The sequence below is a fragment of the Leptonychotes weddellii genome, chromosome 12 (genome assembly GCF_054177405.1).
Source record: "Leptonychotes weddellii isolate Sample4059 chromosome 12, ASM5417740v2, whole genome shotgun sequence".
Classification (NCBI taxonomy): Eukaryota; Metazoa; Chordata; class Mammalia; order Carnivora; family Phocidae; genus Leptonychotes; species Leptonychotes weddellii.
The window spans coordinates 81,565,468-81,581,310 of NC_138380.1; the positions used below are offsets into that span (position 1 = coordinate 81,565,468).

At 37.4% G+C, this 15,843-nt stretch overlaps 1 protein-coding gene across 1 annotated transcript in view; it reads right to left on the reverse strand.

Moving 5' to 3' along the window:
- Positions 1–8,753: 8,753 nt before the first annotated feature.
- The window catches only part of PNPLA8 (patatin like domain 8, phospholipase A2), a 36,290-nt gene continuing 29,200 nt past the window's right edge, over positions 8,754–15,843 (reverse strand). The window contains exon 9 of the mRNA XM_081800749.1: positions 8,754–10,347. Within this exon, the coding sequence (XP_081656875.1) occupies positions 10,073–10,347 (275 nt within the window). The 3' untranslated portion in view covers positions 8,754–10,072. The remainder of the gene's footprint in view (positions 10,348–15,843) is intronic.

Consider the following 15,843-nt stretch of genomic DNA (forward strand, 5'->3'; position numbering starts at 1 on the left):
CACATTTCAAACAAACAAAAAACCCTTTCTTCTGTGCCCAGAGGGTTGTCTTTGAGCCCCTGTCAAGATGAGAGACTCGAAGATGCAGACGCAGACGCTGAAGCAGTATTTACCTCAGGCTGTAGGTGAGAGGAAATGACAGGCTTTGTCATCTGTGCAATTTCTATTGTCTGCAAAGGGTCTTACTCACCCTGCGGAAAATAATGCCTGCCACCAATCTACCTACCAGCACAGGGAACAGCCCCATTTTCAGATTTTAAAAGTAAACTGTCTCAGAAAGTACTTTCAAAAGCATTTTCATTTTCCCCAGCTCCCCATAATGGTTTAAGGCAGATCATTCAGTTAAACCTAACTTAAGACAAATATTAAGGATCTTGTAAGAGAACCACATGATAAGTTGAGTTGGGAATACATAATATATTTAGTTAAAAACAAAGAACGCTACCTTATTTCAATTATGTTACCCCATGAGAATTTTCCTTCATGCTTGAAACAGAAGCACGCCATAGCTTTATTTACATGTTTTAAGACTGTAATCAGACTTTTGCAGATATTCTCAGATGACTGCAGGGCGTACAAGATCCTTTTTTTTTTTTTTTTTTTAGGTTTATTTATTTGACAGAGAGAGACACAGTGATAGAGGGAACACAAGCAGGGGGAGTAGGAGAGCGAGAAGCAGGCTTCCTGCTGAGCAGGGAGCCTGATGCGGGGCTCGATCCCAGGATCCTGAGATCATGACCTGAGCCGAAGGCAGACGCTTAACGACTGAGCCACCCAGGTGCCCCAAGATCCTTGTTTTTAAAAACATAATTCTGGCTGTGAAAATTATTCTAAAGAGAGCTGCTGGAGTTGAGCCGATGATCCTGTTTGTGATGAGCTGGATGGAGTGGTAGTTTTCCACACACTATTGTCAACATTCGGGACGCTGAGTCTGAAGATCAGGACATAGCTACTTACCCAGGTTCACAAAATAAGAATGATGTAAGCCTCTATCACAACATTCTATACTATCTAAACTTCATCAAAACCTTTGAGGCATATATTTCCTTCTTCTGTATGCATACATAAACAAATATTTGCATTAACATGGCCAATACTTCTACAGGTTTTGAGCGTCAGCACTGGGCACTTTTCACATAATTCAACACAGGAATTGAATGCCTAAGGGCATGTTTAGATATGTATGGATTATTTGTATCCTGATACCAAAGGAGCATTCATAATTAGCAGAATAACAGCACCTGTGATTTGCAAGAATGTGGCTTTAACAACTGGAGACAGAAAAAAACTGATTTTTTAAATGGTTCTTAATTCTAGTATTATTTTTAAAATTTGTGTTTTTAAGAACAAATTTGAAAGGCAGGGAGAGGTGTGGAGTTGTTTTACCTAATGTTTTCAATTCGAGTCTTTTAAGAATTCCTTAGATTGTTCATGCATGTTACCACAAACACAAAAGCACAATGGCTATGTTTGTTACCCTAGAACATTTGTTTTTAAAAATGTGGTCCAATTGTACAAAACGTAGGAAGAATAAGACACTTTCTTTTGTAAGATTCCTTTATGAATCCCAAGGATTGTGTCTCTTGGCGTAGAACATTTGGTGATTTTTGTTTTTTTGCTTTTTAATACTCTGTTCTGGTCAAGGCATGGGTTATTTTTAATTGCATTCACAGTTCTTTCTAAATTATTTTCGTAAGTAATTTAATTAAAATGCTGCATTCAATACTATTTTGGAGCAAGGTGTGTTGGGAATACATTGTAATGTAATTAACATAAGCTAAGATGACATAGCTTTCCTTTCTTCTCAGATAATTGGATGGACTTTGGGATCACTGTTAATCACTTTGTGTTTTACAAACACTGTTAGTAGCAGTATATGATACAAGAAAGAGTGCTGCCAAGTAGTAATTGTTATACTACTTTATTCTTCTATAAGATAGTACATTTGTCTTGGTTTGATCCTTGAAAATTGCCTAAATAATACAAATCAGGCATTTCAATGTGATGTGTCTTTGATTAGAATAAAATATGTGAAAGGGTATTACAGTATTTATGTTAGATATAACTTTAAAAAGACTGGCATCACCCATGTTCACACCATGATCTTTAACTTCCCGTTGGTAATGAGAAGGTTACTTGCTTTTCTTTGGGGAAAGATAGAGTCTGAACTTAGCAGCAGTCAAGAACTAGAAGACTTTTCTCACCATCATCATGACCATTAGGTATAAAAGAGAGAGAATGATAGCACTGACCTGACAAGCTCATGGTGACAGCCACTGAATGGCCATAAATGTCAGCTACAATTATTACTGGAACTCTCAACCATTTTGGCCATGTAACCTGTTCATATTAATCAGACTGAAATCTTTAAAATATATCTCAACTCTATATTGTCTAGAGGTGAGGAATGAATCTGAATTAATGATTTTTATCATGAAGGTAAGTCAACATTCCAGTCAATGCTTTATTTTCAACAAACGAATTACCCAAACTAATAATACCTCTCTGTGGGGTGTGATGAATTTCAGCCCACTTGCCTCAGCTGAATAAATGCTCTAATGAACAAGGCGATCAGTGTGACTTCTGAGAGAGACACATTTATCAAACCCTTGGACCAGCGCATGCAAACAGTTTAGTCTAGGGACATCTGTACTCTGTGAATCTTTTTGAACGGTAGATAGCTCCTGCCAGGAACAGAACAAACTGTTTTTTAATGTGACCTCCCTCCTTCCTATTTCCTAGTCCTGAAAAGAGCAACTGCCACAGACTTGGTCAAAAAAAGTGAGATTAAGTGAACAGTTCATTTGTAATTAAACTTGGCAAAAAAAAAAAAGGAAGAAGAAGAACCGGGAGCAATGAATGCAACAGGAATTCCTGTTGGGATGAACTGGAAATGGAATTTTGCAAATGGTGTAGGCATCCTAACTCTAGTCCAACTAGACTTTCAATTTCTGGTGGAAGAAATTCCTTATTTGCGTTTTGTGGATTAGGAGCTCACAGTTTCTGAAAGGGAGCAATGTTGGTATTTTGGGTGGGAGAGCTCTTCATCATGAAGGGCTTTCCTGTGTGCCCGGTCCACAGCGTGACATTACTATCTCTGACTTCTGGGGTACCAAACGCTGATGGTCCCCCAGACAATTTCTCCTTACTCCCTTGCATTTTCAGGGATATGGGTAATACCACCACTAGCACAGAACCACTGTGGAGACAAGGGCATAAAAACTGTGCACAGGGTTTGATGTTGGGATTACACGTCTTCCCGTCTAACCTCTAACCCAAGAGGTTAGATTCGGTTAAGTGGGGGTATGAAGTCACTTTGCAACATTTCAGGAAAGGACATTCTAGGAAAGAGGGATGGAAAGAGTTGTGGTTAAGAAAATGGATGCATCTTAGCTCTCCCACTTCCTAGCTGTGATGTGTTGCACAACTACTTCTAACTAAGGGAGGGATAATGGTGATCTTCACCTCGCAGGCTTACTGGAAGGATTCAGCGTGCTGTGTCACTTGGCGCAGCTCAGCTCCTGGTACGCAGCAAGCCTCCAAATGTTCCAGCTGTGAGGCATAAAGCTAGCAAAGTGGGAGTTTATGCCTTTAATGGAGGTCATTCACAAGGACCAAGAATTTGTCAGAATAATGTACATTGGCAGAAACAAAGGTAAATTAGGGCAGCCTCAGAAAAAACTAAAAAAATAAGGCAAATGGCAATTTTCTACCACCAGAAATAGGTCTTATTTGTTGTCCTGTTAACTGCTAAAGAAAAAATAAGAGTGTATTTTCATAAAATCACAAGGCATGAGATAAGCTTTCATGTTTATTCTTTTGTGCCATATTTTATTTATTTTTTAGACAGCATAGCTCGATCTCACGACCCTGAGATCATGACCTGAGCCGAAATCAAGAGTCAGATGCTTAACTGAGCCACCCAGGCACCCCAATTTTATGCCATATTTTAAATTCATGATGGACTCCTGTTTAAATTTGTACAATTCAGGAACTCTACACTGAATGGTTCACAATCGCTCAGCCTAAGTCAAAATGTTTTGTTTCATTAATTATGAATTCAGTTTAGGAATCCACAATGAATACATATGGAAACACAGAAAGTGTGCGTTCTTATTCCTAAATTCTTGATCTATCAAATGTATTGCGCACCTAATATGCTTTTCTTCTCTAAAATAGCCTGTAATTCATGTTTTTACTGATTGAGATTGAACTCTAATCCAATTAACACATCTAATCAGATATAAATTCAAAGCATTTTAAGTCAGAATAACATAAAATGCTAAAATGTCACTCAGTAACTGGTAAGTTACTCAGTGCCTGCCAACAATAAAATATCATCTGATCCAGAATCCAGGATCTGACTTTTTCTAAATGAACAAAATTCCTAGAGCTCTAAATACCTTTATGCCAAAATAATACAGTAATAATGTGATATTTAATACATACACATGTTGTTGCACAATTAGTATTAGCACTTTAAAATAGGTGTTCACTGCCCAAAGATAACAATAACCCAGAACTATCACAATCATGCATTCCAGTAAGACCATTAAGACAATATTGCAATTATTTTTCACAATCTATAGCACCCTGTCCGTATTTCATGGGCCAGGTCACTGTGACATTACTAGTTTGATAATTCACAAACTGGAAAATCATGTTATCACCAGAGTTGCAATCACTGTATGTACGTATTTCTATATACTAGCACCAATTAGAAAGTGAAATTAAAAAAAAAAAAATTCCATTCACAATTGCATCAAAATGAATAAAATACTTAGAAATAAATTTTACAAAAGGAGTGCAAGATTTGTACACTGAAAACTACAAAACATTGCTGAGAAAAAAAAGTTTTAAATATCCAAATAAATGGAGAGGTAGTCCATGTTCATTGTATGCCTCGAAGGACCAAAACCACTGAAGACTCAATATTAAAATGTCAGTTCTCTCAACTTTATATATTCCATGTAATCCCTATCACATTCTAGCACGTGTGTGTGTGTGTGTGTGTAAACAAGCTGATTCTTTTTTTAAGATCTTATTTATTTATTTATTTGACACAGAGAGAGAGACAGCGAGAGAGGGAACACAAGCAGGGGGAGTGGCAGAGGGAGAAGCAGGCTTCCCGCAGAGCAGGGAGCCCGATGCGGGGCTCGATCCCAGGACCCTGGGATCATGACCTGAGCCGAAGGCAGACGCTTAACGACTGAGCCACCCAGGCGCCCCGATTCTACAATTTATATGGAAATGCAAAGGAACCCAAAACGCAAAAATAATTTTCAAAGAGAACAAATTGTTAGAATTATATTCTGCTTTCAAAACTTATTATATGGGTATGGTAACCAGAACCGTGAGATACTGATACAGGAATAATGTATCGATCAATGGAACAGCGTAGAGTCCAGAAACAGACTCATGAATATAAAGACAACAGATTTTTGACAAAAGTACAGATGCAGTTCAATGGTGAGAGAGATTTTTTTTTTCAACAAATGATGTTGGGACAACTGGCTACCCCTACACACACACACACACACACACAATTAAAGAATTCTTACAATTCCCTAAGAAGAGACAAATATATAAAAAGAGAAATGGGCATAAGATTTGAACATTTTAACCAAAGAAGACACACAAATAGCTAGCAGGCACCTAAAAAAAATGCTCACCATCAACAGTCATTAGAAGACTGCAAATTAAAACCATGGTGGAACACCACCACAGATCCCCGAGGATGGCGATCATCAAAAAGACAATACCCAGGTCTGGTAAAGATGTGGAGAGACTGGAACTCTCATACATTGCTGACGGCAGATGTAAAGTGGTCCAGACACTTTGGAGAACTGCTTGACTGTTTCCTGAGAAATTAAACACGCACACACACCATGCAGCTGCAGCAATTACACTTCCGGATATCTGTTCATGAAAAACGACAACGTATGTCCTCAAGGAGGCTTGTATGTGAATTTCAGAGCAGCATTACTCATCACAGGTAAATACTGGAGACAATTCCAATGGTCATCAACTTGTGAATGGATCAACAAATGTGGTAGATCCCTACAATGGAATACTACTCAATAATAAAAAGGAGCCAACTCCTGATACATGCTACAACCTGGATGAATCTCAAAAACATGCTAAGTGAGAGAAGCCAGATACAAAAGATTACATACTGCATAATTGCATGTGTATGTAATATCCAGAAATGGTAAATCTATACTGACAGATCAGTGGTTGTCTGGCGCTGGGGACAGGAGCAGAGAATGACTACAAACAAGCATGAGGGAACTTTTGGTGGTGGTGGGGGGTGATGGAATTGCCCTAAGATTGGATTATGGTGATGGTTATAGAACTGTATAAACCTACTGGAAATTACTGGATTGGACAGTTACGATGGATGACTTTTTGGTCTGAAAATTATACCTCAATACACTGTCAAAAATAAAGGGGAAAAAAGACACTTCAAGTGAAATAGGAATTGATCTTCAAATATGGGTGATGTAAAGGGTGAAGTCCATCCTGGAATAAAGATGGCAGAACAATGAATAATGAACTCTTGTCCCTGGCTAATTGGGAGAGAAAAATGAAAAACTTAAAAATATTTATGATTTTTTTTATTTCATTATTTAACTTTCTAACCGCCTTGGTTTCCTTAGGTGGAAAATAGGAATAATAATAGTACAAGGATAGTACAATATTCACAGGGATAGAATGAAGACTAATGAGATGTTGGACCTAGGGCTTTCGGTATAATGCTTGGCATATAACTGCTAGGTATTAGCTATTAGCAATCATGAAAATATTCAGGTTTCCTCTACAGATGTGAAAATACTGAACAAAACACATCTATGTTTCTCTAATTCCACAGCTATGAAATTTCCCTAAATGTAAAAACAGAACCACAATTAAATCAACTTTGTCAAAGTTAGTTGTAATAAAATTATTGATACTGGATAAATGTTGGTTTTTCAATCAGATTTTTAAAAATAAATCCATTTTCAAGGCATACATTGACATATTTTAAGAATACAAAATGATTAACAAAATGAGATGTATCTACTGGCATGAATGAAAACTAGCTGATTAAATACACAAGTTTATCAAGAAGCATAAACTTTGTGCTAAAGACATCAGTTAAATCTTATACAGTGAACTTCTTGTTTCTTCTAACTTATTTGACCATTGTTTATTTTTATAAATTATCACAGAATTATAGGGTTTGAAAGAACCTAACTAGGCCATTTATCCCCTTCAGAATTTTCTCTCATAAAGAACTTATCGTACTTTAAGTAAATAGTGCAATGAAGAACCCATAACCTACTTGGTAGCAAGCACTCATCTTTCAGAAGAGTGTTCTTTACTTCTGTTCTTTCCTGGAAAGAAATCCACTTTGCTTTTGGAGCGTGGGAAGTACTGGTTTCATTATAAAATGAGGGGTATTATCAGGTGAATTACACAGTTCTTCAGATAACCAGGTTCAAGTACAAATGGGGACAAGAATGATTGAAAATTGGTACACCACCGAACTGGGTGTTCTGGGTTCCCCTTTTGTTGGGACAGTGAAAAGAGCTAAAGAATCAGGGACGGGGACATGGGGACATACTCAGGTGCCACGCCGTGTAGTTTAAGAAGCGGTGGCCAGCATACACTTGTAAATTTTGTACTGTTCAAGATAAATGATCAGCCAAGCAAAAACAAGGACAGAGAGTTAACTTCTGCTGTAGAATAGATGAGCTGCATCACGTTAGGGGAAGAGTGACCTTATGATAAGGTGCCATATGTAAACTGCAGTACATATTACCTTATTGTGCCTGAAATGTTTTATTACAAGCAAAATATTTCTGGGTATTCATTCTGCCAATTATTTGTATTTTTCTTACATTCTAGTTGCACAAAAATATGCAGTATTTGTGATCTGAAAGGACTATTTTATAGTATCTTCAGAAACCACTGACATTTTCATATTTACTTAGATTGTCTAAAAACCGTGTCATTCGGATCTTATAGACCTGTATTTTTAGCCACATTACTAGCACTGATACTTGTGAAATACTCAAAACTGTGCCTAGAATTATTTCTAGAGCACAGCAGGTTAGGTAACATTTTGAGCTTCCAATGAGCTTTCGAACTTCTGGGGTCCTAGCCACTTCGGTGATTAGCAGCTCTCTGGAAGGGGAAAAGGGGAGGCGGCCATCCATAGCTGCTGCTGGCAGGGAGGCTCAGGGGGAGCCCAGCTATTCCATCACTGAAACAAGGTTGGGAGCCTCCCCTCCATCCCCTCAGGCTGCACGCTTTTTGTGACTTCCTTCCCTCTCCGAAGAGTCCCTTGACATCTACTTTCTCCTGGATGAAATGCGGTGTGGGAGGAGAAAAGGCTCACAGGGTAATTTTAACCCAGGCCGGGCTCTCTCCACCCTCTGGGGGAAATCCCATGCAGCCCATATGCCTCTAGGGACAATCCTATCTGAGGTACTATTTTTAATAAAGAATACTATCTGCGGTAAGAACAGAACTGAAACATGGCCAACATACCCTTTATTACAGAAATAGGAATTTTGAGACACTCCAAAAGGCCTGAGCATCAAAACAATTTTTAATCTATTTTTTTTATGTAACTGATGAGTTGGAGAATTTACTACATTTTATTTTTCTTCTTTGCTTCTTTGAAAAGAGCAGATAATCTACCAGTTTAACACTGGCAGACTGAAAACTCATTTTCACATCTCTTCCCATCTTTTGCTTGTACACTGGCAGAATTTGGATTGCCACTAAAGAGTAAATAAAATTTTCAAGCTAGCTTTTCTCATTTTATAAATGAAATATCCAAAGCCCAGATAGGCTGTCCCCCCTCCTCCAGTTCACAAACAGGACTTTGAATCAGAGGTCGGATTAGCTTCCAGACTCTCAGCTCCCCACAGCGCTCTGAACCATGCCTCACTGCCTCTATGAATTCACGTTACAAAGAAGCAATAGAATCATCTAGGCAGTGAGGTTTAGCTTTAGTTGATATGTACAAAGCAAAAGGCATTTATCTTTTTTCATTTTCCTTGACCAATCTATACATGATATAAGGATTTACATGGCAGATAGATAACAAAGCAAAGATGAATTTGGTTGGCATAAACAATGATTCGGGTTGGTATATATACAACCTCCACGAAATCCAGGTTAAAGGAGTTAATCAGATAAAACTTATTTTTTTAAGCACACTGTTGGCAGGTATATTCAAATGCTTACAAGAGATGGGAAGCTACATTTCATATGGACAATAAAAAAATTTAAAAACGACATTAGCCCTTTAACAATACATTATTTCAATAGTTTATTTTTGTTAATGATAGGGATATCTTCTCAGTAAATTCAAATAATTTTGTAACAGTGAATGATAAGCTAGAGCTAGAAAAGTTAACACCTAGCATTATCTTGAAATTTCAGGGGGGAAAGTGGTTGATTGGAGCTTCACCTTTCTTTCTGAACCAAACGATACTGACTGAAATAAACACATTTTGAATAGAACTGTATCTGGTTCTTTCATATTTCAAATGTAAAAGTCTTCTGATAGAGAAAATTCTATTTTTCTGTACCTGTTTAGATGATATTCCAGTAAAAGTCAACACTTGGATCCTAGGATATAGCTAGTGAAAACAAAAGTGATGGAAATTTAAGAAGAAATTAGCTTTTCCCCATGACAGAAAATCAGTATCAAATACATTCAACATGATTATGGTGACTAAAGCAAAAATACCAAGTATAAGATGATAATAGTTCTTGTTTGGCACATATATTAATAAATTTTCAAATATCAAATAGAACAGCAATATCTACTAAAACCAACTAGCACAATAATAAGACTCCTAAAGCACAGTTAATTATTCACATCATAAAAAACTAATTTCCATATGAATTCTGTAGGCAAGCATACCCTCCGTGCTGTGCAAGCTGGTCCAAGCACATACTTTTCCAGGATTTGCCAGTATTTCAAAGTAAACTCATGCTGAACCCAACTCCTAACTGAACTCACTGATCTTCTGATCAGGCCCTCACTTATGAAAATATACACACACCCTTATCACAACTTTGAAAAGAATGGAAGGCCTTCATACATGTCAGTTTTTAGTTTTATCCAATCATTAATTTTCTGCAGAGTTGTTTTTTCTTGAGTTAATATTTTTGCAAGTTTTTTCATTTTTTCTTCATTTCTTTCTATGTACTTCAACCCTTCCAGCTGCAGCTGATTGAGCTTTTCATTTCGGCTTTCATCCAGAGGTATGTTTTCACACATTACAGGATTAAATCTAAAATAGGTGTCAGGAGGTAACAGACCATCAAGCATTACGTGGACTTCTGTTAAAACAAATAGAGAACAGGGTAGATAAGAAAATTGATTTATTCTGAAAATTGATTTATTCTGCAATGACCTAATTTTATCCTTATTTAAAATTATCTTCTTTGAGGGCAAATTACAAAGCCTATTTCATCACTCCAGCCAATTAATAGTCGGTCCAAGGAATCCATACTAATGACTATAACTACAAAATGAAATTCATCTCCCAAGATCATTCATATAATTCTGCTAATTAGAGTACTTGCTCCTGTACTCTATTCTCTGTTTCTGGTCATACTGTTAGCCACTGCTGAAATGCCTTCCCAACTTTCCTTTTCGTGTTTTATAATTTTTGGTATCGTCTTTACTGAGGGTTAATTTACATACAAAATTCACCAATCTTAAGTGTATAATTTGAGAAGTTTCGACAAATGAGTATCTTTGTGTAATCACACCAGTCATGACCGAACATTTCTATCACTCCAGAAAGTTCCTTCATGTCTTTTTATAGTTCCTCTTCTTATTCTTTGCCTTTTCTAGAATTTCATATAAAGAGAATCAGGAGTATATAGCTAGCTCTTCTGTGTCTAGCTTCTTTTACTTAGCAACATGCTTCTGAAATTCATCCCTGTCATAGTATGTATCAATCGCTCCTTCCTTTTTATTGGTGGGTAGAATTCCACTGCACAGAGAGACCACAATTTTTTCTTTCCAGTTCTGGTTCTCTTCAGTTTTTAGCTAGTAGGAATAATCCTGCTGTAAGCATTTACATGTACATCTCTCTGTGGATACATAATTCCATTTCTCTTGAGGGAATACTCTGCGATGAAACTGCTGGGTCATATGGCAAAAGCATATTTATCTTTTTTTTTTCAACTGACGTATAGTTGATAGACAATGTTACAATGTTACATGTTCATCTTTTTAAGAACTGCAGCACTATTTTCTAGATGACCATATCATTTTGCATTCCAACCATTAATATATCAGAGTTCCCACTGTTCCACATCTTTGTCAAAACTTGGTATTGTCAGCCTTAATTTTAGCCATTCTAGAGGATGTGTAGTGGTACCTTGTGGTTTTACTTTTCATTTCTCTATTGACTAATGGTGTGAAGTCTTTTATGTACTTTTTAGTCATGTGCACATCTACTTCAATGAAGTGTCTGTTCAAATATTTTGCCCACTGTTTTTTTTAGTGAATTTGTTTATGTGCTTTTTATATATATAATATGGGAATTCTCTATATAATTTGGATCTGTTTATATATTTGGTTCTGATAATGGACCAGATACATGTTTTGCTGTATTTTATTAGGTCTACAGCTTTTCATTTTACTAAAAGTGTCTTCTGAAGAGCAAAATCTGTACTTCAGTAAAGTCTAATTTATTTATTTTTTTCTTTTTTGGTTCATGCTTTTTGTGTCCTATCTAAAGAATCTTCACCTAACCCAAGCCATTAAGATTTTCTCCAGGGTAGTCTTCTAGAAGTTTTACAGTTTTAACTCTTTTATTTAAGTCTATGATCCATTTCAGATTAATTTTTGCATATGGTGTGAAGGGTCAAGGCTCACTTTTTTTTTGAATATAGTTAACCTCATTGTCCCTGTACTATGAATCGCTCCTTCCTTTTTATTGGTGGGTAGAATTCCACTGCACAGAGAGACCACAATTTTTTCTTTCCAGTTCTGGTTCTCTTCAGTTTTTAGCTAGTAGGAATAATCTACTATTATTATTGAAGGTTGAAAAGACTATCTGTTCCCCATTGAGTTACCTTGTCAAAAATCGTTTGAGCTGACACGTATGGATCAATGTATCATTGATCTATATGTCTATCTTTATGCAAATACCACAGTCCCTTGCTTACTGGAGTTTTAGTTTTGAGATCAGAAGGTGTAAGTCCTCCAAACTTTGTTCTTTTTCAAAACTGTTTTGGTTCTTCTACGTCCTTTGCATATCCGTATAAATTTTAGTCATCTTGTTAAATCTCTACCCCAGAAAAAGGCTGTCTGGATTCTTACAGCAATTGCGTGGTGTCTAGAGACCAATTTGTGATGGGTCACTAAAACAACACTGAGATTTCCAATTCATGAGCATGGTGTATCTACAGACTTTTTCAGAACTTCTTTAATTTCTGTCCAGTAATGTTTTGTAGTTTTTACAGTTCAGGTCTTGCACATAATTTAAAACAAGTAATTCCATCAGTGTTTAATATTCTCATGCTATTATAAATGATGTTTGTCCTTGTATATATTTAATTTCAATTTCCAACTGCTAGTATGCAGAAATACAATTGAGTTTTACTGACCCTGTATTCTCCAACTTTGCTGAACTCATTTGTTAGTTCTAGGAGCTTTTTAATAGATTCCTTAAGATTGTCAACATAGACAATGGTGTTATCTATAAATACTTAAGTCATTTCTAATCTACCTGCCTTTTATTTCCTTTTAGTGCCTTGCTGTACTGGAAAGGACCTCCAGTACAATGCTGACTGAAGTGATGACGTATTACTCTGCTTCTGATCTTAAAATAGAAATTATTCAGTCTTTCATCATTAAATATGATGCCAGCTCTAAGGGGTTTTGTTTGTTTTAATAGATGCCCTTTGTTGGGCTGAGGAAGTTCCCTTCTGTTCCTAACTTACTGTGAGTTTTTATTATGAATGGATCTCAAATTCTGTCAGATGTCTTTTTTTTTTTTATTTGACAGAGACAGACACAGCGAGAGAGGGAACACAAACAGGGTGAGTAGGAGAAGGAGAAGCAGGCTTCCTGCTGAGCGGGGAGCCTGATGCGGGGCTCGATCCCAGGACCCTGGGATCATGACCTGAGCGGAAGGCAGATGCTTAACAACTGAGCCACCCAGGCGCCCCTGTGAGATGTCTTTTCTGCATCTATTGAAACCACCACAAAATTTTCAATTTTTCAATTTTTAGTCTTAAATTAACATTTCGTTGGGTTTTTTTATATGTTAAACCACTCCTGTATTCTTGGGATGATCCTACTTGGTTATACTGTATTCTCCTTTTTATATATTGCTAAATTCAATTTATTAGTATATTTTAAGGATTTCAGCATGGGAAAACTAATAGGGAATTGGTATTTTTATGTATTTTATAATCCCCCCCACCCCCCGCCGGTTCTGGTGTCAGGGTAATGCTGGCCTTATAGAATGAGCTGGCAAGTATTTATAGTTTTTGCAAGTTTTTATGTAGAATTGCTATTAATCTTATCAGCTGTATTTTTCATTTCAGATAGTATATCTTTCACCTCTAGAAGTTTGATTTGGGCCTCTTTTATATCATTCATTTCTCTCATCATATTCAAGTCCTCCTCCAGGGGCGCCTGGGTGGCCCAGTTGTTAGGCGTCTGACTTCGGCTCAGGTCATGATCCCAAGGTCCTGGGATCGAGCCCCGCATCGGGCTCCCTGCTGCGCAGGAAGCCTGCTTCTCCCTCTCTCACTCCCCCTGCTTGTGTTCCTGCTCTCGCTATCTCTGTCAAATAAATAAATAAAATCTTAAAAAAAAAAAGTCCTCCTCCAGCCCAGTAAAATATGCAAAGTATGTTTTTAGTAGTTACTATAATGTCTTTGTCAGCTAGTTACCTATCATCTGTTTCATAGCTAGGTCTCTTCCCACTGACTGGGTTTTCTCTTAGTGAAGGATGTCTTTTCTTGCTTCTTTGTATGCCTGGTCATTTTTTATTGGACACCAAACATTGTGATTTTTTATATTTTTGTGTGCTGGAATTTGTTGTATTCCTTTTAATATTGTTTGATTTTATTCTAACAATGGACGCTATTAACTGGATTCAATTTGATCTTTTTGAGGGCTGCTTTTAAGCAGTGTTAGGGTAGATCCACAGCAGCCCTCAGTCTAGAACTAATTTGATGCCACTATTGAGACAATACTCTTCTGAGAACTCCACTGCTTATCTCGTGCATTACAAGGTCCTTCTAATCAACTTGATAAAAATCTGAGGTCCTATGTGAGCTCCTATGTGAGCTACTCTAGGTCCTATGTGAGCTCCAAGAACTGTTTTGTCTGGTGGTTCTTTGCCCTGCCTTGGGTAGCTTCCTCACATGCATGCACAGATCAATACTCAAGGGGGACACCCCTGCATGTCTCTGGAGCACTCTGAAAGGCTGCCTCCTCTGTTGTATTTTGCCCACAAATTCTAGTTTCCTGGGCCTCCATGAACTCCAACTCTGTATCTGGGTTCACCCACCCTTTGCTACAACCTACAAACTCTTTTCAGGTAGCAAGCTGGGCAATCGCAGAGATTACTTCATTTATTTTCCTTCTCTCAGGGATCACGAACCCATGCCACCTGTCATCTAATGGCTGAAAACCACTGTTCCATTCAGTTTGCTAATGGTGTAAGGTGGGAGGAAATATATGGCCTCTATCATTTTATCATGGCCAGAAGTGGCACTCTTAACCCTCTTCTAAAATCTCAAAACCCTATCATCCTTTAAGACCTGTACCAAGTCTAATTTGCTTTTTTTTGAGAAGATTTTATTTATTTATATGACAGAGACAGCGAGAGACAGAGAGCACAAGCAGGGGGAGCTGCAGGCAGAGGGAGAAGCAGGCTCCCCATTGAGCAGGGAGCCCGATGTGGGGCTCGATCATGACCTAAGCTGAATGCAGACGCTTAACCGACTGAGCCACCCAGGGGCCCCTAGTCTAATTTGCTCCTTGTGAACTGTTTACAATAATCTAGTTTCATTTTCTTATTCCTCCTCTTAATTCACAGTCTTAATCGTCTACAACTATTCACCATTTATTTAGTAACTGATAATGCATTAGATTGAGCTAAATGAAATTGCAGTTTTTATAGGTCAATAACCATCTAGTATCAGCAATTACATGTGTTTTACTCAAGTTTGTCATTAACAAGGGTGTAAGTATGCAGAAATAGCATTACTTGTTTCTTGAAAATTTCAAATTATTCCATCATATGATGTGCACCAGATACACATACAAGTATTCTGAGACTAGCTGATTAAAGCTTTTTTTTTTCTCAGCAGATTGCTTAAAATAAGAATATTGTACAGACCTATAAATATGCTTTTTTTTAATTATGTTATGTTAATCACCATACATTACATCATTAGTTTTTGACGTAGTGTTCCATGATTCATTGTTTGCATATAACACCCAGTGCTCCATGCAGAACACGCCCTCTTCAATACCCATCACCAGGCTAACCCATCCTCCTAGCCCCCTCCCCTCTAGAATCCTGTTTGTTTTAGAAATAGGCTTCTTGATAATGATGGTGTTAATTCCATAGTTTAATGAAAAATATTAAGTTAAGAAATTTTTTTTACTATTTTTATTATTTTTTTAGAGAGAGAGAGCATGCACAAGTGGGGGAAAGGCAGAGGGAGAGAGAATCTTAAGCAGGCTCCATGTTCAGCACGGAGCCCCATTGGCAGGGCTCGGTCTTGCAACCCGGAGATCATGACCTGAGCTGAAATCAAGAGTCGAATGCTTAACTGACTGAGCCACCCAGG